The sequence below is a fragment of the Diaporthe amygdali genome, assembly GCF_026229845.1.
Source record: "Diaporthe amygdali strain CAA958 chromosome Unknown NODE_29_length_634662_cov_65_424859, whole genome shotgun sequence".
Classification (NCBI taxonomy): Eukaryota; Fungi; Ascomycota; class Sordariomycetes; order Diaporthales; family Diaporthaceae; genus Diaporthe; species Diaporthe amygdali.
In genome coordinates, this window is record NW_026517049.1 from 22,637 (window position 1) to 46,156 (window position 23,520).

The 23,520-nt window shown below is 53.5% G+C and overlaps 7 protein-coding genes across 7 annotated transcripts; 4 read left to right on the top strand and 3 right to left on the bottom strand.

The window, feature by feature from the left end:
* Nucleotides 1–3,433: 3,433 nt before the first annotated feature.
* On the top strand, nt 3,434–4,634 carry J7T55_004272 (uncharacterized protein; the record flags this gene model as incomplete). The annotated part of the gene is made up of 3 exons (XM_053131907.1): nt 3,434–4,187; nt 4,251–4,482; nt 4,547–4,634. 3 exons carry the CDS (start codon nt 3,434–3,436, stop codon nt 4,632–4,634), a joined length of 1,074 nt encoding a protein of 357 aa, XP_052989886.1.
* A 1,342-nt stretch (nt 4,635–5,976) lies between these two features.
* J7T55_004273 (uncharacterized protein) lies at nt 5,977–6,405 on the top strand (the record flags this gene model as incomplete). Its single annotated transcript, XM_053131908.1, has 1 exon — nt 5,977–6,405. The coding sequence occupies one exon, from the start codon at nt 5,977–5,979 to the stop codon at nt 6,403–6,405; it is 429 nt and encodes a 142-aa protein (XP_052989887.1).
* Nucleotides 6,406–6,843: 438 nt separating this feature from the next.
* On the bottom strand, nt 6,844–7,485 carry J7T55_004274 (cfem domain-containing protein; the record flags this gene model as incomplete). The annotated part of the gene is made up of 2 exons (XM_053131911.1): nt 6,844–7,088; nt 7,191–7,485. 2 exons carry the CDS (start codon nt 7,483–7,485, stop codon nt 6,844–6,846), a joined length of 540 nt encoding a protein of 179 aa, XP_052989888.1.
* A 3,041-nt stretch (nt 7,486–10,526) lies between these two features.
* On the top strand, nt 10,527–12,414 carry J7T55_004275 (polyamine transporter 2; the record flags this gene model as incomplete). Its single annotated transcript, XM_053131912.1, has 2 exons — nt 10,527–11,699; nt 11,773–12,414. The coding sequence occupies 2 exons, from the start codon at nt 10,527–10,529 to the stop codon at nt 12,412–12,414; spliced, it is 1,815 nt and encodes a 604-aa protein (XP_052989889.1).
* Nucleotides 12,415–13,038: 624 nt separating this feature from the next.
* On the bottom strand, nt 13,039–16,354 carry J7T55_004276 (uncharacterized protein; the record flags this gene model as incomplete). The annotated part of the gene is made up of 4 exons (XM_053131913.1): nt 13,039–13,824; nt 13,891–15,778; nt 15,855–16,076; nt 16,149–16,354. The coding sequence occupies 4 exons, from the start codon at nt 16,352–16,354 to the stop codon at nt 13,039–13,041; spliced, it is 3,102 nt and encodes a 1,033-aa protein (XP_052989890.1).
* A 2,554-nt stretch (nt 16,355–18,908) lies between these two features.
* On the top strand, nt 18,909–20,167 carry J7T55_004277 (parallel beta-helix repeat protein; the record flags this gene model as incomplete). Its single annotated transcript, XM_053131914.1, has 2 exons — nt 18,909–19,359; nt 19,554–20,167. The coding sequence occupies 2 exons, from the start codon at nt 18,909–18,911 to the stop codon at nt 20,165–20,167; spliced, it is 1,065 nt and encodes a 354-aa protein (XP_052989891.1).
* A 419-nt stretch (nt 20,168–20,586) lies between these two features.
* On the bottom strand, nt 20,587–22,819 carry J7T55_004278 (uncharacterized protein; the record flags this gene model as incomplete). Its single annotated transcript, XM_053131915.1, has 8 exons — nt 20,587–20,841; nt 20,906–20,972; nt 21,032–21,193; nt 21,259–21,275; nt 21,430–21,548; nt 21,708–22,101; nt 22,165–22,455; nt 22,511–22,819. The coding sequence occupies 8 exons, from the start codon at nt 22,817–22,819 to the stop codon at nt 20,587–20,589; spliced, it is 1,614 nt and encodes a 537-aa protein (XP_052989892.1).
* Nucleotides 22,820–23,520: the final 701 nt, after the last annotated feature.

A 23,520-nucleotide genomic window follows, 5' to 3' on the forward strand; every position in this document is an offset into this window, starting at 1 on the left:
TCTAGGGGCTCATCTAAGTGGTGCTGGGCCGAGTAATGAAAGGAGTGCGTTGTGCTACAACCTGACTGACCTATCTCATTTCTTTTGATTTGTTTGCACAGACAGTATTCGAAGATCATTAGAAGGCCAACAGAAGAAAAGAGAAGACCGACTGCAGGTATTGTTTTGTATTAATCTCCGGGGCGCACAGACGATCGGCCGGCAGCTCTTGACCAGGCCGTCAATCAGCACCAGCGGGCAACAGAACCCGAGATGTAGCTCCAACGGTTCGGACTTGCGGGTGGATTCCCAATAGGTTGTGTAGTCCAGCCTTGGGATCAGCCTTCGGCATTCCTTTTATGTTTTCTCATCCTCATCCTCATCCTCGTCCTCATCCTCATCCTGTGATTGATTTTGACCTTCACTACCCGGCCAGCCCAGCCCCACGATCCCAGTCAAACAGATTAGACTTCACTGGTGGGGTTGCACTTGGATTGTGACCAGGGCAATCACACTCTGATGAAGGGTGGAGCTTCAAAGGTTCGAGAATGAACACAGGAAGACATATACATGTAGAATCAAGCTCGCGGGCATTTGGCACTTTGCATTTAGATCACAAACAAATCCTCAGCACTTATTGGGATGAGCGGTCCAGATATTTGGTACACAGTAGTAGCCGGTAGCACTTTCCGGGTACGAGTTGGAAGATTGCAATGCGGTGGGCAAGGATGGAGGTGCAACCAGCCCACCAGATCAGGAAGGACAGAGCACTAAGGGACCCCCAATTTCGGGAGGCGGTTCCTGGACTGGTGGACGTGCGCCAGGGATTCCCCAAGTTGGGAAAGGCAGACTCGCGGGACAGCCCGGCAGCTGTCCCCTGGTTCGTTCGTTCGTCGCTCGCCTTTGGGACAGCCACTGCAGGGGTTGCACTGCACCTGTGCACCACGATGCATCCTGAAGCACACACACACACACACATTTCTGTGGTTGCATGCATGCAGTTTACTGTAAATAGCCTATGCACTCCGGACCATTCTTCACCCAGTGCATTCACTCCACACAGCACCTGGGCCAGTGTTTCTCTTACTTTACTAGACTTTAGCTGATGCCATCTGCCTGAGACATAGGACGAACCAGGCAGATTGACATTCCCTACGTTTCGCCCTAACACTTCCACCAAGGAGAGCTCTCCCATGCCCAACCAGGTCCGCGCCTCTCATCAGCATCCCCACCTGGGAAGTCCAACCCGGCACCTCGCCCGGTCACATTTGCCACAGCTCAAGCATTGAGCCTCCGATGATCACGGGCATTTTCTGACAACTCTGCACACGGTATGTCTGCTTGGAGCTTGCATTCCCGATGAAGCTCTGTTGCTAGCCCTGCCAAGCTCAATGCACGACACCAAATCAGCTCTCTCCTACCAGGCTAGCCGGGCCGATCGTCTCATGTCCCAACTCTGCCAGCCGATCGCCTTTGACTGGTGATACACTTGCATGGCATACTTTTGCCTAAGGCTTTGCGCTCCATCAGACAAACCCAACGGCAATGGTGGGGACTGGGGAGAGTCTGCTCGCACTGCCTAGGTAAATCGATGGTGGAACGCTGGGCTCTCAGCACTGATCATAGATGAACTCTATATCAATTCTGCAGCCTACAACAAGATGGAAAGCTAACAGGACACTGGAACTGTTGTCCAACTAAGAGGTCCTAGCAGTCTTGCAGATGCTGTGTGCGAGAGTGCATGTAGGCCTTTGTGATTGCACGAGTCCTATGAGCGATCTGAGATTCTGGAAGCCTTGCATTCACAGTCGCCGGCAAGGCGCCTAGAGTGACATGTCAGCCATTCTCGAGATTCACATGTGCAAAGAGACCTAATAATAAATTGGTCTTTGATTTCACTCATACACACACATTTCCCTAGTCTCAATCACGAGGAAGCAAATTGGAAGTCTTGTGGAATCCTAACAGTGCGGCTCACTTACTGGCAGTAGACAATACTGTTCAAGAGTTTGACATGGCCTCCTTTAGCTAAAAGTGCGGTTCTCAATTTCACGTTTTGTTGTGCACTGCGAGAAAATGGTGTACCGGGTAATACACAAGAGTCCACTGAAAATCATTTACACGGGAGCTGAGTCTTCTTCGCTGGCCTGCCTTTAAGGCTCCAGATCCATGAAACATCAAAGAGCACTGCAAAATCCTGTCATTCAAGAGACAGCACTTTTTCGTTTGGAGTACTCGAGGTCGATTCTGACTCAACATTCCGTTTCCTCCTGTGCTTCTCGGCACTCGGGTACAGCGCTGTGTTGTGGCTCTTTTTCTTCTTCTTTCTTTCCTATACTCAACAAACTAGCCAAGAGTGTGTGATGAGTCAATCTTGTGAATTGTCTTTACTTGATTCGCATCTCTAGGCAGGCAGCTTCACATTGCCGGGGCCTTCCCATCAACGCCTGCTCTGGACCCTCCAACCCTGCCTATAATCCAACCAGCCATGCCAAATATTACTCTACCTCACCTTAAAACCACACTCACTCCAGTCTTTATTCCACAGTGGCTTTCCCTTGCCCGCATGAAAGAGTCGGAAAGAATGCACACCCAAATCCGACAATGAACAGACCTGCAAAGACACACTTCTTAAGACACACAATCTTGGCAGCACCAGACTGTGTCTGTGAAGTCTAGGGAGGGATTGCAATGCCCACAATTAGGTGGGTCAAAGTCTATTGAATGCGGTTCAGGCTTTTGGCGTTGAATTGGTTTTTTCTTTCTTTATCATACGATCGAGAGGTCAGAACCTCGCCTTACGATCGGGTATGGTGACGGCAACCTAAGGCGGACTCAGAAGAGCTCCTCGGAACCTTCATAGATTGCATGTTGCGGCGGAACTTTCAACCAATTCTTCGAGTCAAGCACCAATCCAACTCTACTACTGCAACCCATTTCATAGTCAAAGACAGGTTTTCGGGAAATAGTCGGACAATTGATTTGGTGTTGACCGGCAACTGCCGACTCCTGAATCAAAGACGCACTTTGCTCACCCAATTACATTTTGCGTCTGAATAATAGCACCTTGCCACCAGTTTTGGACGTGTTGCACTGCTGGCCAGAGCCGGAGGCCAGTCCTGCCTGGGCATTTCTTTAACGCAACTGAATACGGATTTTGAAGACAGAGAAGGATCTCTATTTGACAGTTAGACCGAGACTAGCCAAGCCGGGACCATCTCATTCGCCCCCTAGCACCGTGTGACTTGTCCGACGTCCAAATATGTCGACTAACGTTAGCGAAGCCGCTTATCTCCCCCGCATCTACAGCGGCAGGGGACGATAGCCGGTATAAGTGAGAGCACCAAGAGGAATGAAGTATATGAGTCTCAGGTGTTTTACAAGTCATTGCCACAACGTACCATCCAGTTTGACCTCAGAACAGCATATCGATAATAACACCCGCCCAACCACCATGGCTGACCCAGAGATCAAACTCTTCAACCTAGGAGACTTCCCCCTCGTCTCCGGCACAGTGTTGCCACAGGCATTCATCGCCTACAAGACATTCGGATCCCCCTCCAGCCCAGCGATCATCTACCCAACATGGTACTCAGGATCCATAGCAGACAACGAGTGGCTCATCGGCACGGACAAGGCGCTCAGCCCGGAGAAGTACTACATCATCATCCCCGCGCTCCTGGGCAACGGGCAGTCGTCCTCGCCGACCAACATGCCGCACCTGCCGCGGGACAGGCCGTTCCCGGACGTCACGTTCCGCGACAACGTCACGGCGCAGCACCGGCTGGTGACGGAGGGGCTCGGGGTGGGCCACGCGCGCATGGTGCTCGGCTGGAGCATGGGCGCCGGCCAGGCCTACCAGTGGCTGACGCAGTACCCGGATTTCGTGGACCTCGGCGTGCCGTTCTGCGGGAGCGCCAAGACCAGCCTGCACAACCAGGTGTTCCTGGAGGGCGTCAAGACTGCGCTGCTGGCGGCAAAGGGGGCGGCGTCGGGCGGGGTCTGTGCCGGGGAGAGCAGCGCGGGCGGGTACAGGAACTGGACGGCTGAGGAGCGGGAGACCGGGTTGAAGGCCCTGGGGCGGGTGTATGCCGGCTGGGGGTTCAGTCAGGCGTTTTATAGGGAGAGGATCCACGAGAAGGAGCTGGGTTTTAAGGATCTGGAAGACTTTATGGTCAGGTTCTGGGAGTCTTGGGCTCTATCCAAGGGTGCGTGTCTCGTGTCCCAGGCTGGGTGATGTGGTTCAAGTCCCTACTAACTTGCATCTGCAGATCCGGAAAACTTACTGGTCATGCTTCACACGTGGCAGGCAGGAGACGCATCCGCTCAAGAGCCATATAACGGCAACTTTGAGCTGGCGATGAAGGGCATCAAGGCAAAGACTCTCGTGTTACCTGGGAAGACGGACTTATACTTCCCACCCGAAGATTCAGAGTATGAAGTTCAGTGCATGGCTGAAGGGGTCGGAAAGATGATTGCGTTTCCGTCAATATGGGGGCACTGGTAAGTGAACTTCTTCTGTCTTCTGAGCTGACTGTCCAAGAAGCTTGCTGACGCTCATACCCAGGGCTGGTGGGCCAGGGACGAACAAGGAGGACTTGGACTGGCTCGATGATAAGCTGAAGATACTTCTTGCCGAAGGGAGCTTCCCCTAAGTGACCAAAGGTAGGACTGTTGAGCCGGCAATGTTCTATGGTATAGACGTTTAAGTTATGCTATCGAAGCAGACTTTGAATGCTTGCGAGATACCTGAAAAAACATCGATGGCATAGGGAGCCATTTTCGCTGGATAGATCGTCCTAGCAAGATCTCGGGAAGAAAGCAGAGACACGATTTCGTGCAGCCTGATTTGTGAGCAGTGGGGTGGCGGTGAATCAGGAAACAATGGTGGATCGCTTTCCTTACTTTTGTATCTCAAGGGTTACAAAATCATTGGAATGGACTGTTCCCAAACACAAATGTTCCGCTGATGATCCGGTGCCTTTTGAGTTGACCTCTCGTGACCAATCGGCTGTTGTGTCCGAGACTACGACTCAGGCGAGGGTTCATTGGATCAACAGGAACTTACACAAGAAGTGGAAAGAAATATGCCATCTACGGTAGGTAACACTGCATCACAAGTTGACCTGTTCCGGTCCAATGACACGCAATCTCGTCACACCGGCTGATTGGGCGGAACCACAGCAAGCACAGCAAGAGTCGAACACGGCCTAATGCAAGTGCACGTCGGCAGTCCAGTGTTTCATAATAAGCCTAGCTGCCCTAGCAGGAAGCCCTCACCGAGCCAGCTGAGGGGTGAAGCCCAAAAATCAAGCTTTCTTATCAAATGCAGACAGCGCAGCATATCCACTGATACACTGATCATCGGGCGGCGGCAACAAAAGGCCGCCCGTCTGGCTGGCAAGCGTCAGTGTAGCGCCAGATCGCAACATGTCTTAATGCCTAAAGAGGAAGCTCGTCGGAGGCAGCCAGGGGCCATGGCAAGGCCATGCTGGAGCCCTCGAGAAGCTACACGAGGAGAGAGGCACAGGCGATTGCCGCCCCTCACCTCACCCCACAAGGCGATCGCCCAGTCCCGTCGCGTTCCCCGGAAAGCTTGTCTTGTTTGACACACCTTGTCCCGCACCGTGCACGCTTGGAGTGACGGGCGAGAATAGGACAGTATAAAGCAACTTCGATCACTGGGGTGACGTCCCATCCGTAGATCCCTGCCAAGACAGGAAACACAGCTCCAGGGCGAGATCTTGAGATCCTCCCCCAGCTACCAATGTACGCGAGCGGGATTGTATCTTAAAAAGGCGTGCAGACTCACGCTGTTGAGTTTTGTCAGTTGCCAAGTCAAGTCACTCTCATCTCCATTTAATAAACACCCGAAAACAGCGCCAAGAGCTCGCTTGACGGTAAACACCCACATCTCATATATCTGAACAAGATCAATACCTCACAAGCAACAGCAAGACCAATTGACAATCTCGCCCAACCCACCCGCCAACCAGAATGAAGCTCCTCAGCACCCTCCTCCTCCTCACCCCCTCACTCACCATCGCCGCCGAGGCCAAGGTCGTCTCGGAGCCACTGACGACCGACTCGCTCTCGGCCAGCGTGACCCCGGGCGGCCCAATCAGCCCGATCATGACCTTCTCCACCACCCCTACCGACTCGGCCAGCAGCACGTCCGAGACCCTCAGCATCCGCAGCAGCACCAGCCTGACCAGCCTGGGCTCCGAGTCGACCACCAACACGGCCCTGCACCCCAGCGAGCCGACTGGCGTCTCGGGCGGCACGGGCACGGCCACCGGGGCGTCGGCTTCGGCGTCGGCGACTACGACCTCGTCGGAGGGCGCGGCTTTCATGGACGGTGGTTCGTCTAGGGTCGCGCTGGTTGTTGCTCTGGGAGCTGGCTTGCTTGGGTGGGTTGCGTTTTGAGGGGGTGGCGGACAGTGCGTGCGTGCATGGGTAATGTGGCTGCGTATTCAGTCTTCTTTGGTTCATGTCTCTGATACCCCTATGAGTTGGGTTACCGAATACGAATAAGGAAATCGTTATCTTTCCTTTTCAGGTGGCGCTTCAGAATGCTGAGAACAAATTTTGTCACTTGTGAAAATAATGCCTTTTCATCAATCAAACTCAATGAGCCGGTCTAGGCTGCAAATTCCTCTATATGAGAGGTAGTCTTTCTACCAAACGTGCCTCTTAAGCGCGGTCTTTCAACACACGCGCGAATCAATTGCAAGAGCAACCAAATAGGCCCCAACGCCAATCCTGCATGCCCGAGTCCATTGTATGTGGTAACATGGCATGTTCACTCAAGTCCTCAACCAGAAACGCCAGGGTATAACAAGCTCACAGTCAGCCTCCTCCCACCTAGAGAGCAAGGACAGCCAGCGCCGCGGCGGCGCCCATGACACCCATGCCTGCGATGGGCGAATCGGTCCTGGCAGCAGCGTTGCCGCTCGCGCTGGTGGCCGTGCTGCTAGCCGAGGAGCCGCTGGCGGTCGCGGTGACCCCGGTGGCCAGGGCCGAGTTGATGTAGTTGGACGCCGAGGCAAGGTCGCTCGAGTCGGCGGAGCTGACGTCGGTGCAGAGGTTGGTTGCGATGGAGCTGATTTCTGTGGGGGGAGAAAGAGCCAAGGTTAGCTTACGTAATCCATACTGTGTAATATGTAACTCCTCTCGAAACCCTGGGCAGGGGGTTCAGGATGGAGCCTTACGGTTCTGCTCGTCGGACGAGCATCCGCTCTTGAGGAGGATGCACGGGCCAATGGAGGAGATGAGCTGCGACTGCTTGGAGCACAGGCAGGTCAGGTCGGAGGCGCTGCAGCCGATGTCGCTTGCGGTCTCGCTGAGGCAGGTCAGGGCGCACTGGGGGAGCTGGCTGACGATGCTGTTGACATCGCTGCTGGAGGTCGACGTGGATGCGGAGCCGGAGCCGGTGGTGGTGGCCGACTGGGCAGCAACAGAGGCGACAAAGATCGCCGCGCTGGTGAGATAAGTTGTGATCTGCATGTTGGGCGACTGTGCTTTTGGTGTTGATCTTCTTTGGACGATGGTACTGTAGTACTGCAATGGAAAGATCGGTGGACTGGTGGAGCTGGTCTGGCTTTTAGACTAAGGTATCGCAAGATGAACCAGGGGTGGTTGTTGAGAGGCGATAATGGATGGATCACTGCACGCTGCGTGGAGGGCGAGACAAAGTCGATTGATTCAAGACAGACGATGACCAGAGAGAGAGAGAGTGAGTGAGAAGAATAGAGAGAAACGCAAGCTGATGGGGAACCAGTTGATTGTATTGACTAGATTGGGTGAATTTGGTCTTGATTGATGTTGCTTAGCTCCAGGTGTCTTGCCCCTGCAGGATGTCAGCGTGGGATTTGAAGGCCCACATATATGAGATGAAAATGGTGGCGGAGGTCAGTCTTAAGAGGAGGGCAGGAGCATTGGCGAATGAGTGCCTAGAAGCTGCCAGCCTGCCCTGCCTTGGGCCTGTCTTGAGCCTGTGTCTGCCTGTGTCTTGCCTGTCTCGTAAACAGCAAGAGTCTGGTCCAGACTGATGATTGACCATCTGAAATCAAATCTGTGACTTCGGATGAATGGGACTTGGCCCTGGGTTTGGTGTGGCAGTGGGCACCTCCACATCCAGGGGCAACATCCGCGTAGCAGGGCAAGGCAATGGGAATACGAGCGAATGCGTGCTCGCTGCTCTTTGTTGTCGCTGAAACTCCTCCGTCATTCCAAGAATCCAAGAGGGACGATTCATTCAGCTCTTCCTCGGCCTCGATCATCCCGTCACGATCATCCCAGTTGCAACACCGTCCAGGGCAGCCCCCAAGCTGCACAGCCCAGCCGGCCCAGCTGCGGCCGCGTATTGATTGGTATTGCAGGTACCAAGTCTAACAGCTTGCACCTGTTCATCCATTGTGTCTCTGTCCTGCAGTCCTGCCGTGCTCCCTGTTTGCGGCGACTACTCAAACGAGTCGTCCAGGCCTCTGCCAGGCTAGGCTAGAAACTAGAGGTGAGACGAAATGGCCGAGTGCCCAGTGTCTTGGGACAGACAGAGACGCGTGTCACACCTCGAATCTTATCTGTCCTCGATTGTGCAGTCGGACTGCAGTGCAAGGCAAAGTGCCTTGGTACACAAACCGCACACACGCATACGCATACGAGAGATTGCGATTGCGAGGTGTGTGACGTCAGCGCCGTGTCGCCTAAATTTAGGTGCCAGCCATCGAGCGGCAGAGCTCGCTGTTGCATAACAACCCCCAAGACGCGAAGGTGTGGCGACGGTACACCATTCAACACATTCTTGAACTGGGGCTGCAGGATCGATCCGAGGATGTGTCATTGGATGAATCGGATTGGCCTGTTGTTGGATGCGGCTCTTCGCTCCCGTCTCGTGGCATCCATCGCACAGCATATGTGAGCGATCACGCCAGTGAGCCCCTTTAGCCTGGGCCTAGCATGGTCTGTTACTCCTCCATCAGTTCAAGAGCACGTTACTTCTCGAAAGGGAACGATTCCTCGAGGCCTGGTTTGGAAGTGTTGACTGCTCTCATCGGTGGCTAGCCATTCGATCCGGCTGGCCACATGTGGCGAAGGATGATTCACTCTCGTTCGCCGTCCCAGGATGTTGATGATTCCCGGTGGTTCGGAGGAGACCCCCACTGAAAATCTCGTGGGAGCTGCAGCCTGCAGGATGGATGGTGCCAGAGATAGCGGTTCGAGCCAACGGGCCGGACGGTCCAGACAGCACGGCCTCGCGTCTTATGGAGGCTCTTGCACGAAGCGAGATCGACCTGCAGCTTTATCAGTTGCCCCCTGTTGACTCGGCATATCAGTATATGCGCCCGACGCGATGGCCATCGTGAGTCTTGGAAGTTGCTTGGCGCCGCTTCAGGACTCCTGCGCCAACGTCCTTGCCGTCTGGACCTGTCATCACCTGTCGGCATGGTTGGACCACTATCGAAGTGTTCTGAGAAACACTCTGAAAGGGACCATCATGGGTACGACAACGAGCACCTCGAGCAATTTCAAAACCTTTTAGACTTTTTCTCCTTGGGCCCACTGGCAACTTCCCATCTGCTACGAAATCAATGCGAAATGGCGAGAAGCTTCACGACAGTCTGACGACTGCTGAGTCCACAGGCCCCATCTTTTCAGGAATGGGCCCAATCCAGACCCGAGACAGCGCCTGCGTGCCCCGCTGCCTCGTGGTTCAGCGTGCTCAAGACCCTCCCCAAATAAGCTTCTGGCGCTAACAAGCCCTATGCGGCTATTGCGGCCCCGTCCGGCTCGATGCGGCGGCGGACGGGCGGAAGGTCGGTGTCGATCCCGGGCCTCGACGGGCAACACTGGCCTCAAGGGCGACGTCTCTTTGTTCTCACACTTTCGTCACCACCAGTGAAGTCATCTGGCATCGCAATAAGGCACATTGTCGTTTCTGAGCCGTCAGGATGATCATTCAGTGTTCCAATGATCATCGAGGTGCAGAGGAGTCCCCTTCGATGACTCCCCGGGGAGCGATAAGGGGGCCGAACGTCTTGCCAAGAGTCCTCTGCAGTCGTGTGGAAAATCCCTGATCACAGGTGAAGCTCTCAACCCTCCCGTCATAACCTCCGACTGTTGGCCGATCCTCATCTTTTACAGGATCCCGCTGTCTCTCGTAAGTGGCCAAAGCACCGTGGTAACCAATCATGACGCTTTGCACACCTGGTTCGTGCTCGAGCCCAGAGTTCGTGCATCCCGGACTCGGAATGGGATCCTGCTTGGGCTGAAGGCATTCCCAACGCAGGACCCACTTTAAACCGTTGTCTCGCGCCGCGAGCTTCACTTGAAGCGCGAGCCGCGCTGGTCACCATGTTTTTGGCCTTTGCAGTTTATATATAAGTGACTTCCCTATCTCTTATGTTATTTGATATGGCTTTTGATGTGATCGTGCATGTGGTGATTCGTTCGGGACTTTCCTTTCGTCTTTCCTTGTATTTTGTATGATAATGGCTCAACCACCTTCAAGTCGAGACTCCCAAATACCCCGGTCTTCAAGCCCAACCATGGCCGGTAGTGGCACAGATAGTGATGACAATGGCGTGGGCTTCGCACCCATCAAGTCCAACCATAACCGTCGCAGCTCTGGTCTTCGACGTTCCGGTTCCCTGAACCGTCAGCTCACCCGGCAATCCACCAAGGAGACTCGCCGCGATCCGAACCTCGACCCCGATTCTCTCCCATATCGTACCTTGTCCCAAGATGCCAACTTCGACGAGTACACTACAGAGCACCAGTCGGGAGAGATCAAGGGTCCGGTCGTGCGCGAGCCCTCGGGCAAGGAGACGCATTACAAGCTGGTCACCTTCACGCCAGGTGACCCCGAGAACCCCAAGAACTGGAGCAAATTATACAAGTGGTACTGCACTATGGTTGTCGCAATTACCTGCTTTGTCGTGGCGTTTGCTTCATCCGTCGTGACAGCTGACCTGAAGGGCGTCGAGGAAACATTCAACGTCAGCGAGGAGGTCGCCCTCCTCACCATCACCGTCTTCGTCATAGGCTTCGGTGTCGGCCCGGTCGTCTTCGCGCCGCTTTCGGAAATATACGGCCGCAGGATCATATATGGGTCCACCCTCCTCATCGCCGTCGTGTTCATCATCCCCTGTGCCGTGGCCAAGAATATCGGTACGCTGATCGTCTGTCGTGCCATCGACGGCATCGCCTTCTCCGCGCCCATGACCCTCGTGGGCGGTACGCTGGCCGACCTGTGGAAGAATGAGGAGCGTGGCGTGCCAATGGCTGCCTTCTCCGCCGCGCCATTCATCGGTCCTGCCATCGGACCCCTCATCGGTGGTTATCTCTCTGACGCGACGGGCTGGCGCTGGCTGTACTGGATCCAGCTCATCTTCGCCTTTGTCGTGTGGGTCCTGATCACCTTCACCGTGCCTGAGACGTACGCGCCGACCATCCTCGCCCGCCGTGCTCAGAAGCTGCGCAAGGAGACTGGCAGCACTGAGCATGTCACTGAGCAAGATCTCGACAAGAGGCCCTTCTCCGAGCGGTTGACAATCTTCCTGATCCGACCGCTGCAGTTGCTCTTTGGAGAGCTCATCGTGTTCCTTATCTCTCTGTACATGTCTGTTCTCTATGGATTGCTGTATATGTTCTTCGTGGCATTCCCTATCATTTACCAGGAGGGTAAAGGATGGAGCGCAGGCAGCACAGGTCTGATGTTTGTAAGTCTACTTCCCACTCCTTAAATCTTCCATTGACCTTTTTTCAAATACTGACGTAATTTTCCAATCGTAGATTCCTTTGGCCCTCGGTGTCCTCGCTTCAGCCGCCAGCGCCCCATTGGTAAACAAACACTACCTGAAGATCTCACAACGCTGGAACGGCAGCCCCCCGGCCGAATATCGACTTATCCCGATGATGTGCTCCTGCTGGTTCATCCCCCTAGGCCTGGTCATCTTCGCCTGGACGTCATACCCAAGGCTGCACTGGTTCGGCCCGGCCTTCGGCGGCTTCTGGGTCGGGTTCGGCTTCATCTTCCTGTACAACGCAGCCAACAACTACCTGGTCGACTCGTACCAGCACCAGGCGGCATCAGCCCTTGCGGCCAAGACCTTTATCCGCAGCTTCTGGGGCGCCGCCGTCGTGCTCTTCACGGAGCAGATGTACGCTGGCTGCGGCTACCAGTGGGCGAGCATGATTCTGTTCTTCATGGCGCTAGCGTGCTGCGGCATCCCGTTCCTGTTCTGGAAATATGGTGCTAAGATCCGTGCGAGGAGCAAGTACGCTTATGCCGGTGACGACGACGAACAGAATGCCTCTGGAACAAGTGATGAGGAGAACCAGATCAAGAAGAGCGCTGGTATTGAGGCTGGCGCGGTGCTCGGAACGACTCGAAATAGCGCGGCGCCGCCTTTGGCCACTGGCCCGGCACCTTAAAGTGGCTCGGATAGATCATTGATTGAACAGTGGAAGTAGGAGATGCTTCATGCAGGCAGGAGAGCTAAAGTTGTGAGCTCATATATTTGAGGAGTAGAGTCGAATTGTTTGTCCTCTCTGCGACTGAAAAGATTATAAGACGTCTGGGTTCTCTTAAGCTCAGATGTGGGACGAGAGGCTCTGCTTTGGACAACACGGGTCATCTGCACCTCTTCAGGCAGTTGAAGATCTTGCTTTTTGATCGGCGTTCTGGGATGGAGTCCATTTTACGGAGTTGATGAGGTATGATAGAGATGGCAGCATGATACCAGGTCCAGAGTAGAATTTAGACGTTAGAACTAGACAATAATAGAACTTGGGTAACTGAAGTATCACATATTCAGATGTCCTGTAAAAAGGACCATCGACTCAATCTTGCATTTCAAACGAATGGACGCTGGAGGAATTCCTCCCCGCCGTAAAATTTGAAGGTAAAGACAGGCTGGAAATGCATCCAAATCAAAACAAACTAGTTACAAGACCCATGTTGAATGAGCTTCCACCTTTCTCAACCGCCTGCCTTTGTTGAACCCAATATCGCGATCACTTCTGCCCACGACCAAACTCGAGTGCACGAGGAAGTACTTAGACAACACTTCCGTCTTCACTCGCTCTTCCAAAAGTATCGACTGTCTTCCTTACACCACCAAGTTTGAACCGCCTCTTCACAGCCTTCCAACTCTCCACCACACATAGATAGACCACGATCCCAGCCGCTACGATGCCCCATTCCCAACCAATGCTCATGTGCTTGAAGACTACTTCATTGATCACAGGCAAATAGACCAGAGGGAAAGTAAGCACGAAGCCAGCCACAGCAGCCCAGAAGAGGAATTGATTGGCCCAGACAGTCCTGAACACAGATAGTGGGCCGTGGTATTTCTCCGGGTGCATGTTGAACAGGCTGCGGGTGAAGTGCTTGGCCTCCCAAGCCGTGACGAGCAGCAGGAACGTGAGGGCGGCGTAGGTGGCGGCGCGGGCGCGGAACACGACGTCGCACGAGTCGTTGTACCCGGTGTTGCACCCGTCGCCGAGCGTGTAGCCGCCGCCGCCCACGCCGCCGAACACCACTGTCGCGAAGATGCCCAGGCAGATCAGGCCCATGGCCGTGCCATAGACGAACTTGTCGACGATGAGCTCTCGCGTGAACACGCCCACCCGCAGGTCGTGCGGCGCCCGCTGCATCACGTCTGGCTGGGCTTCCTCTAGTCCCAAGCCGAGCGCCAGGAATGAGGACGTCACCAGGTTGGCCCAGAGGATCTCGATTGGTGACAGCGGGAAGACGGAGGCGCCGGAGGCGTCGCGAAAGGCGAGGCCTACCAAGAGGAGGATGACCTGGGCTATGTTGGAGATGAGAAGGTGAAGAAGGAACTGTATGTGTATGATAATACCGTCAGTGAATTAAATTGATATGAGTGATAATGAATGGTGAATTACCTTCTGGATATTATCAAACAACCTCCTACCTTCCTCGACCGCCGTGACGATCGAGGCAAAGTTGTCATCTGTCAGCACCATGTCTGCCGCCTCTTTGGCAACATCACTTCCGTTCATTCCCATGGCAATGCCGACATCAGACTTCTTGAGGGCGGGAGAGTCATTCACACCATCACCAGTCATGACGCAAAACGCACGGCGGCGATGCATGGCCTCGACCATGCGCACCTTCGTTGACGGGCTGCACCTTGCAAGGACCAGCGGCAGCTTCTCCATCGCGTCGACTTGAGCATTACTGAGTGCGTCGAACGCGCTGGCCTGCATTATGGCCTGTGAGTCGGACGTCACACTGGCCGGAGGGAGGATGCCGACCTCTCTCGCGATGGCTGTTGCAGTCTTGACGTGGTCGCCCGTAAGCATGTGTACCGTGATGCCGGCTCGCTGGCACTTCAGGACGGCCGGCGCACTCTCCACGCGCGGAGGGTCGTAGAGGCCCACCAGGCCGATGAACTCCAGGCCAGCCTCAGCGGTTTCCCGCTTCGACAGCTCCGTCACAGTGGCGGCTCTCTTTGCCACGCAGAGGACGCGGAGGCCCTCTGCGGCGAGCGTGTCGGCCATGGCGGAGATCTCGCGCTGCTTGGCGTCGCTGATCTGTAGCAGTGGCAGGATCGCCTCCACGGCACCCTTCGTGTACGCGGTCAGGAACGTCTGGTCTCCGGCATCGTAGACGACCGTCATTCTCTTGCAGGTCGAATCGAACGGGAACTCAGACACCAGTGTGGTTTTCTCATCGGACAACAGCTCTGGCTTGCCCATGCCGAAGCGCATAGCCAGCACCTGCAGCGCAATCTCAGTGGGCTCGCCCAATGCGGTCCATGTCTCTCGCTTGGTGACACTGGCATTGTTGCAGAGCGCGACCGTTTCGAGAAGCCCTCGCAGGGTCTCAGCCTCCCGGCCTGTGACTTTCATCTTGGCCGGAGGTAGCTCATTGCCATTGTACTCGATCGTTCCGCTACTCGGGTCGAAGGGATGAGTAGTCCCGTGAACTGAGACTTCGGTGCCATCTGCCAGCCAGACCCTCTTGGCCAGCATTTTGCCTTGGGTCAGAGTACCGGTCTTGTCAGAGCAGATATTTGTCACACCGCCCACTGCTTCCAGTGCGGCCAATTTGCGAACAATCACATTGCCCTTGGCCATGGCCTTGGTGCCCAATGCCGTAGAAATGGTCAACACGGCAATCAGGGACTCTGGGATTACAGCTACTGCAACACAGATACCGTAGATGAGGACCTCATCATCGACATTAAAACGGCTGACCGAGAAGACGATGATAGCGAGCGTGATGGCGAGAGCAAATAGAAGCAAGGCAAACTTACTCAACGACACTTGAAGGGGAGTGCCGTCGAGTCCGAGAAGCACACGAATCTTCTCCTTGGTAAGGTGGACCAGTTTAGCGATGCCCACCTTGCCCTCAGAGCTCTTCTTGGCCTGCCTCAGTAGGCCGGCAATCTTACCGACCTCCGTGGCCATGCCGACAGCAGTGACGATACCAATGGCTCGGCCACGTGAGATCGTGCTTGCCGAGTAGACCATATTGATACGGTCCCCGAGCGGCACATCCTGATCGGCCAGGACCCTGTCAGCGTGCTTGCTGATGGGCAGGGACTCGCCGGTCAGGAGAGCCTCATCGGTGGATAAGTTGATGCTGTCAGCCAGGCGAAGGTCCGCCGGGATGACATCGCCCACGTTAAGCAGGACGATGTCTCCGACAACGAGGCCTTCCGCCTTGATTGTCTCTACTTGGCCATTTCGCTTGACCTTGCAGGTTGGTGCAGAAAGGGCATAAAGTGCCTGGATAGTTTGTTCTGCGCGGTAGTCTTGGATGAATCTAATTGCGTTGTTCTGTCAGTCTGCACGGATACGCGCATGGTCTTATGATCAAGTGAGAAATCATTTTGTCTCACCCTACGACGATATTGAGCAAGATGACCGCGCAGATAATCGCCCCTTCAATGTGGTCATTGATGGCGAACGACAGGATTGCCGTGATAACGAGAACAAGCGTCAGGGAGTTGGAGACCTGCCTTAGCAGAATCGTCCAAAGCGATATCCCCTTAGCTCCCTCAACTTTGTTCGGGCCATTCTTCTGTAGACGAGCTGCAGCTTCGGCGCCGGTGAGGCCATCTCTGGTGGCAGCATGTCAGCATTGTAGTGGGACATGCACTCTAGATTTGCCACGGAAGTGGATGTGCGCTCACTTGATGTCAGTGTTCAGGTAGCCACAAATCTGGCTCGCTGCAAAGATATGGGCGGAATCAGCAGAGAACTCTGCAATCGACGGAGTCTTTGTGCAGACTGTCGACTTGTCCGAATCGGGTTCGGCGGGTTGGATTGATGGAGGCCCCTTGAAGCCACATATAGGGGGCTCAGTTTGCCCCTCGACTGCAGTGTCTTCGTTGCCCATTCACGTGTAGGAGTCTGTCGTCGTCAAGACGTTATGACCGTACAGCCGGAGGCGGAAGCAATGCCCGGGCGACAACGTGGACGGCCCGTTGCTTTATAGCCCATGCGCCGCCTTGCCATCCGCAAGCGGCACCCCGCTTCTTTCCACAGGGCTTGTCGTATGTCTTGACGGCATGGCCACCCAACGAGAGATCACGCGGACGTCTTGGCCTACTGGGTTGTTGAGCCTCTGGCGCCTCGCTGGTTGGCGACTTGTGGGCAGCCAAGATCTCGGCGGCGTTATCAGATGCACGATAGCGCGGGAACCTGGCACGACTGTCACTTGGGCCTTCTTGGGACGGCCTTGGAGGGCGGCTTGCGATGGCAATTCTTACAATCGCCCTGTATTTGAAAGGGGCTGTGCAATATCCGCCAAGTAGGCGGATTGTCTTGTCTACGAGCCCATCGATTGTGTCTTTGCCCCCAATGCCAGGCCCTCTTGTGCCAGTCCTCAGCTAGGTGCATGTCTCCGCGGCGTTTCAATGTTCTTACTTCGTCAGCAAAACCATTTGAGGATCCATATGCATTATTGCCATATGTGCTTACTGTACGACGTCGTAAATACGGAAAATCCCCACATCGTACACACTCGTAGAACATCGGGTTGGCAGTGTCTTGGCTCTGGATCGGAGTACCTGTCATAATTGTCCTCTCAGCATGACGTCGTCGGAGCAGCCGAAGGTCCAATCAAGCAACCGACTGAGACAATTTCTAAACCCAATTCATGAGGCCATGGCCTAGATGATGAGCCGCGCCGAGCGATGTCGTCGATAAGGGAGCTAAAAGTAAAACCGCCTACTGCGATCTGAATTGGGCTACCCTAGTGTAAGTACAGTTGCAGCCTCGTGTACACACGCAACAGTCACGGTGTGGATAGTCGGCTCAGGGGTTCTCAGGGGTAGAAATCTGCTGAACTTGGCGGTCAGTGAAGTGGCTTCTTACTTTTTAACCTGCCTTCACTCACATTTGATTTTCTTTTTCCAGAATGCATACTTTTTGTGGCGCATTCAATCGCCTCTCAAAATCTGGAACTAGAAGAGCAACATGTAGACGAGTGTCTCTGAATCCTTAGGATGATATTTAGGGGCTCGGCGACGAAGCAATGCACCATGTCGAACAAGACTGAGCGCAGGCCGCCATTTTATAGTTTTGATTTGCTGTCGATGAATCTAGAGAGTAGTTGCCCAAGAGCTTGAATGCTGCTGTCGAAAATAGTGCTAATGCACAGACCGATCGATTTCACCAATCGATCGATAATGGCCAAAGTACCTAGGGATGTCAAGCAAATTCACGTGAGGCATCTACGCGCATGGAATTTTCAAGCAAGTCCGGGAGCCATGCCTCCAAAATGTACAAATCTATGCATACAGGTGTCCGACTTTGAGAATCTTCGTTCGCAGTAGAAGGACAAGCGAGTTTGGCAGCTGAGTAAAGCGGTATTGCGCGGAAACGGGCCGCTTTTTACCTGCCCAGGGATTTAGCGGTGACAGAAATGAGATGCAGCGGACCGCATACTGGTTTCTGGGAGTTTGTTGTGGATGTGTATCAAACAGGAGGTCTGGATCACGGAATACTTCATCGGAGAGAACAAGAAGCTGAGGAGCGACATAATTACGGAGGCCTCGCCTTCCTGAGGACGCTACTTTGTGCCCTCTGCTTCATGAACCAGAGAATATCAAAGAAAGTGACCACGTTTGAGTGTCTGGATGCGAAGCGAAACGCCACATCGTGGTGTCTAGACAAAGTAAGCCCGGAGCAGAATGTGAGGCAATCCCGAGTCAAGTGAGCATAATTTGACTTTTGGCTTGGCTTTCGCCTAGTGTACTTTGGTGGAGTAGATTTTGTCCCGCTCTTGGCTTTCACTCAATGCACCTCACTGCCGGCTTCTGCACGAACTAGCACCGACGCGTGCAGATTTCAACGCGAACCTCCTACCAGACGTCTCGCCAAGTAAACCTATCGCTGCTTCACTTTCCCATTGTGGAAAACAATTATAAATCTCAGTAAAAGTCCACCTGTGAGCAGTTAGGATTCTAGATGCGCCGAGCACCAGCAGTGCCAACACGAGCTAGGCAAACTTCGAGGATAGTCGCCGGCGAGCTGACCTACCCGGGCTTATCTGTGCCGATTAGCGAACCACAAGTATATAAAATGCATCTGGGCACCAACGCGAAGTTCCTTGGCAGTGGAGTTTTTTAGGTACGGCGGACATTGCAGGCATGTTTTACGCCGAAGTTCAGCAACGTGAATACGGTGCAAATGCTTGGCTACAGAAGCTCGATGGCAGGCTGCGGAATCATCGGTTCCGGCATAGAGAGTTGATACTACAATATTTCTATAGCCGTTCTTGGCTGTGGTTCCCACACACCGTAGAGATGGGCACACCGTAGCGGTCCATATCTGGCCGGAAACAGAATATAAGAAGTCCTTTTCAGCGACCAAGTTCCTCGATTTGTGGTACAAAGACCTTCCCAGCCTGAGCCTCCGTTCCCCAGAAGCGCAACGACAGTATCATCATGGCCCGGTTCTTCATCCTCACGGCAGTCCTCGCACTGGTCTCCCTCGTCCACGCCCAATGTGGCGCCGGTACTCCAGATGCTAGGGTGACTGGCTCAGGCAGTTCGTTCACTGCTACCAGGGGCTCAAGCACCGTCTACACAGGTTCAGACTACCGTGCTGCCATCCAAGCCGCAATCGACTCCATAAGCAGCGGACAACGCGTTTCAGTCATCGCCTCGGGCTCCATCGGTGCGAACACCATTACGATCGGGAGCGGCAAGACCTTCGAGGGCTGTGGTACTATCAATGTCGGCAATAGGAGTGGGCGCGGTGCTATCGAGTCGCTGAATACCGTCGGCACCAAGATTCCTTACCTAACGATGACTGGAAACCCATACTTTGGACTGCGATTCTACGGCACACGGGACTTGGTACTGGGTCAAATCACCATGAACCTCAGCGGTGGACGTAAGTGTCTTTATTTGTTTGAAAGCTTGTCCATTCCATTTTCCTATATGCCTTGAGAGCCGTGTCCCTTTTGGACGAACTTGGGAGCCGGAAGGGCTCGCAATGTTGTGGTTGGTTTTTTACTTCTAAGGGTGCTCAATTGTTTTGCTTCAAACCCTTCGCAAATAGACGTACTTTAATTGACAACATCCCAGTGGGCATTCGATTCGACCGCGACCAAGCAGCGAACTCCAACGTGAAGATGGACACCATCCGCGTGACTGGTGCTGGTAGCCACGCGGTCGAGACCTGGAACATAGATGGTCTTACCATCAACCAAGTTATCGCCCGAAACGTCGGGGAGTCTGGTCTGCTGCTCCAAGCCACCACGAACGCGCAGGTGAACCTAGTCGATGGCGACAACGTGGGTGCAGGAACCGGTTACGGCACTCTCCGCTTTGCCAACCGCAACGGCCGCAACGCAAACGGAAACTACAACACCAACGTCTATGTCACCAAGGTCGTCTCCCGTGGTGGTGGCCGCGGTGTCTTCTGCGTCTCCGAGTCTGGAGGTGCTGTCATCGAGAGTGTCGATCTCGCGAATAACGGCAACAATGCTATTCTCATCGAGAACTGCTACAATCTCTCGATTCGCGGCGGTACCGTCAATGGAGGTGGCGAGGTCCGTGTCTCGGCTCGCACGGAGTTCGCCAACACCCGGGACCTCTGGATCACGTTGCGGGTGGACGGCACCACTGTTCGCGAGTCTCCATGCGCTGACAACTCCAACTGGACACTTACGGGCAACGGCGCTAGGAACATTTGTTAAGCGTGAAGGCCAGATTTTCCTGTGTCTCTTTGAGAAGTGTCAGTAAAGATGCCTTGCTTGGCTCGAAGTTTTTTTTTTTTCTATACTAGCAAAAGTTATGCCCTCTCGGCAGGGACCATCAATGGCCATTGCAGATTTAGCTCAATGAACCTGACTCTCTCCCTCTCCTGCCCACTTCATGCGTATATTTCGTTTTGTAGCAGACGAAGAGAAAACGAAGATCAGACCCTGGCCCAAATTCGAAAACAAACTCCAACATGTGTCCGTAGTCTCGTTGCTTATATACGGCCTATTCGTGCGCAGTCGCTTTCCATAAATATTTGGGATGTTACTTGAAATCGCGAATGATGTTTTCAATGTGATAGTCCCTTAGTCTCCAAAACCAGACTTTGGCCACCAACCCGCTCGACAATAGGAATTTAGCGAGTGTAAACAAAGAAAGGATTCTGACGATCAGGAGTGTCTCCGAACGCCAGCTTGGTGCGCAAGTCTTCATTCTCAGCTTCCGAGAATCCCGCCAGGGTTTTGCTGTTCTTCTTATTGAGCTTGATATTCCAGCGCCTCAAGATGAAAACCAGGAAACATGTCGTTGACAGACACGCGATGATAGTAATCTTTCCTGAAGTATATGCAGGTGCTTCTGTGTCCCGGAAGGCTTGAGTGCCGAGGATGTTCTGGCTTTTTGTCAATTTCGGGCACCCCAGAGGAAGACATTACGCAGCGACATGCAAGACTTACACCAGTGGCATAAAACATGAGAGTCAGGGCATTGGCCGTAACTTTCTTCGTGTGTCCAGAGATGTTTCTATGAGCCAATGGATCAGCGTATTGTGGTCCAATTCATAGCTGAAAGATTGTCCTTACGAGGCATTCCACGCGAACATGACCTGTAGACAAGAACTTCCCGTTATTCCGATGAGCCTCGCTGCAAGCAATCCTGCTTTATTCAATGGCCTGCCATGTGGGTCTAGTGCGATCATGAGGCTGAGTGACAAGATCGAGGGGATCGTGCCTATGATGAGGATTCTGCCGAAGGGATGTTAGAGAGAGCCAACCGCGTAAAAACTATTTGCCAGGTGGTGAAAGCCTACGTTGATCGGTCGTTGAGCTTCGTACATGTGTCAAAATTAGTAATGGTTCGAAATTCATTATCGGAGGAGGCTTCAAATAGACGACCGTAGAAATAGAATACTCATGCCTCCGGGTAGCTGCAGCTTATCAAGATTTGGGCTGGTGAATAAAGAAGTCATTTGTAGCATTACCTTATCAGACAGCCATCCGACTAGGAGGACAACGAAGAGGCCGATGAAGCCCATAGGTACCGTCAAGATCAGAGCTTGTTGACGAGTGAAACCAAACGATACCGTGAGAATAGTACCAACTGCCAAGCCATGTGGGTCAGTAATTGCCAAACCGGAATTTGGAATGATATGGAGGGTCTTAAAGAAAGCTGATCTTCATGAAAAGGTTGTGAACACAACATGATTATGAAATCAAAGGAAAAAAGGACAGGTAAAGACCGTTTCCATCCTTGACATACATGTACTGAAGCCTCCAGCGTGGACGGCCATAAGTAACACTATAAAAGCGACGAGCAGAACACGGCCATCTTTTAACGCTTGAATGACCTGTGGCTTCTTGATTTTCGCATTTTGAGTGCCGCTTTGGTTGTCCCTGATCCGTAACAAGACCGCCGCTTTTTCGGCCTCGGTGAATCGTCTCGCCCTGACGGGGGAGTCTGGGAGGAATAGGCATACTATCAGGCCTGCGAAAATGGTCAAAAGCCCAATGATGAGGTAGAAGGTCCTCCATACTGCAAATCTGCTCTTGATGAAGGAACAACCGTAGGATACTGATCCTCCTACGATAGTGCTGACGTTGGCCATAACATGATGCCAGGATACCCGTCGGCCTTGTTCTGACTTTTTGTACCACTGCATCTCCATCAGTACACCGATTCTCCCACAACAGAACAGTTAAGGAAATAAAACTCATACCATAGCAATGATTAGAACGAGAATTGGTGCGACGCAGGACTCAAATGCGCCCAATAATGATCGGACAACAGCGAGCCCCGCGAAATTGGTGCACGCTGCGTGGCAGACCACCGTGATGCCCCATAATATGATATTGACTCCCAAGTACAGGCCAAGTCTGGAAACATGCTGCGCGAGCATTTGGGTCGGAAGCTCGAGGACCAGGAAGCCGACCCAGAAGAGCATGCCTAGGTAGGAGTATTGCTGCCCTACCAGGTGGGTGTCCTCGCGGATGCCCATTACGGCTGTGTACTACCAGATTTTGAGACCTATATTCTTCACTGGGGGCTTCTGGACAAGGACGTACCTCGAGGGCTACCTTGTCTAGGGCTTGCAGGAAGTACGTGAGCGCCAAGAGAGGTATGATGGTCAAGTCGATCTTGCGGAGCAGTTTCCTGGACTTGACCGGGTCGTCCAGGATGTCTCGGCCTTCTTGCAACAGTTCATCACGCCGGGGATTATTCTGCAAGAATTCGAAGGCTTCGTCTTTGTCGCTGAGGCTCGTCGTCTCCGTGACGACCACACGGACTGGTGTTGTCGAGAGCCATGTCTCGAGTCCCTGAATTGCCGTCCCCTTCTCGGTGATGGATGCACTTTTCTCATTTTGCTGGGCCATTTTCGTCAAGTATGGGCTGAATTTCGCGATGGGATGAAGCTTTCTCCAGAATAACACTGAGAATGATCTAACAAGCGAGAATCTTGACACACTCCCGAACAGCCCGGCATATATACTGCACGACACCGAGGCAATTACAATACAGACTTCTATACAACATCGGCATGATTGGCTTTGGAAGAAGCTCGCGTGTTACCTAACATTCGCAAATGCAACGCGCGGATGTCTTGGCCCGCCGGGCACCGTCCTTGCTACACAGCTTACATAGGGCGGTCAAGGTTGGATGTCTAGATGCAATCTATCTCTTCCTGCATTTGGATGGGAAGGTCCCCTTTGGCTAAAATGACATCCACAACCGTTGCAGTCGTTCGTAGGGTCACATACAGGATACTGATGATCTACAACGGCAATTGAGGCCCCGACCGTGATACCCCTTCCGCACACCGACGCCAGGTTTTACAGACCTTTGATGGTATTCATGAGGATGAATGGGAAACTTTAAGCTTCTGGTTTATTCAATCGGAGCACGTTGCGGCGCGTCGGCGAGATGCACCAGTCGGGCACTTTGGTGGGTTGTATCCCGTTCGAACTCTGAATGGGAAACGTAACCCTCCTCAAGTGCCTGCATCGGCAGTCAGGCTCTTTTCAATGCAAGCGTCCAGGTTCCCGCCTGTCAGGAGTGAGCTAAAATCTGGTGATCG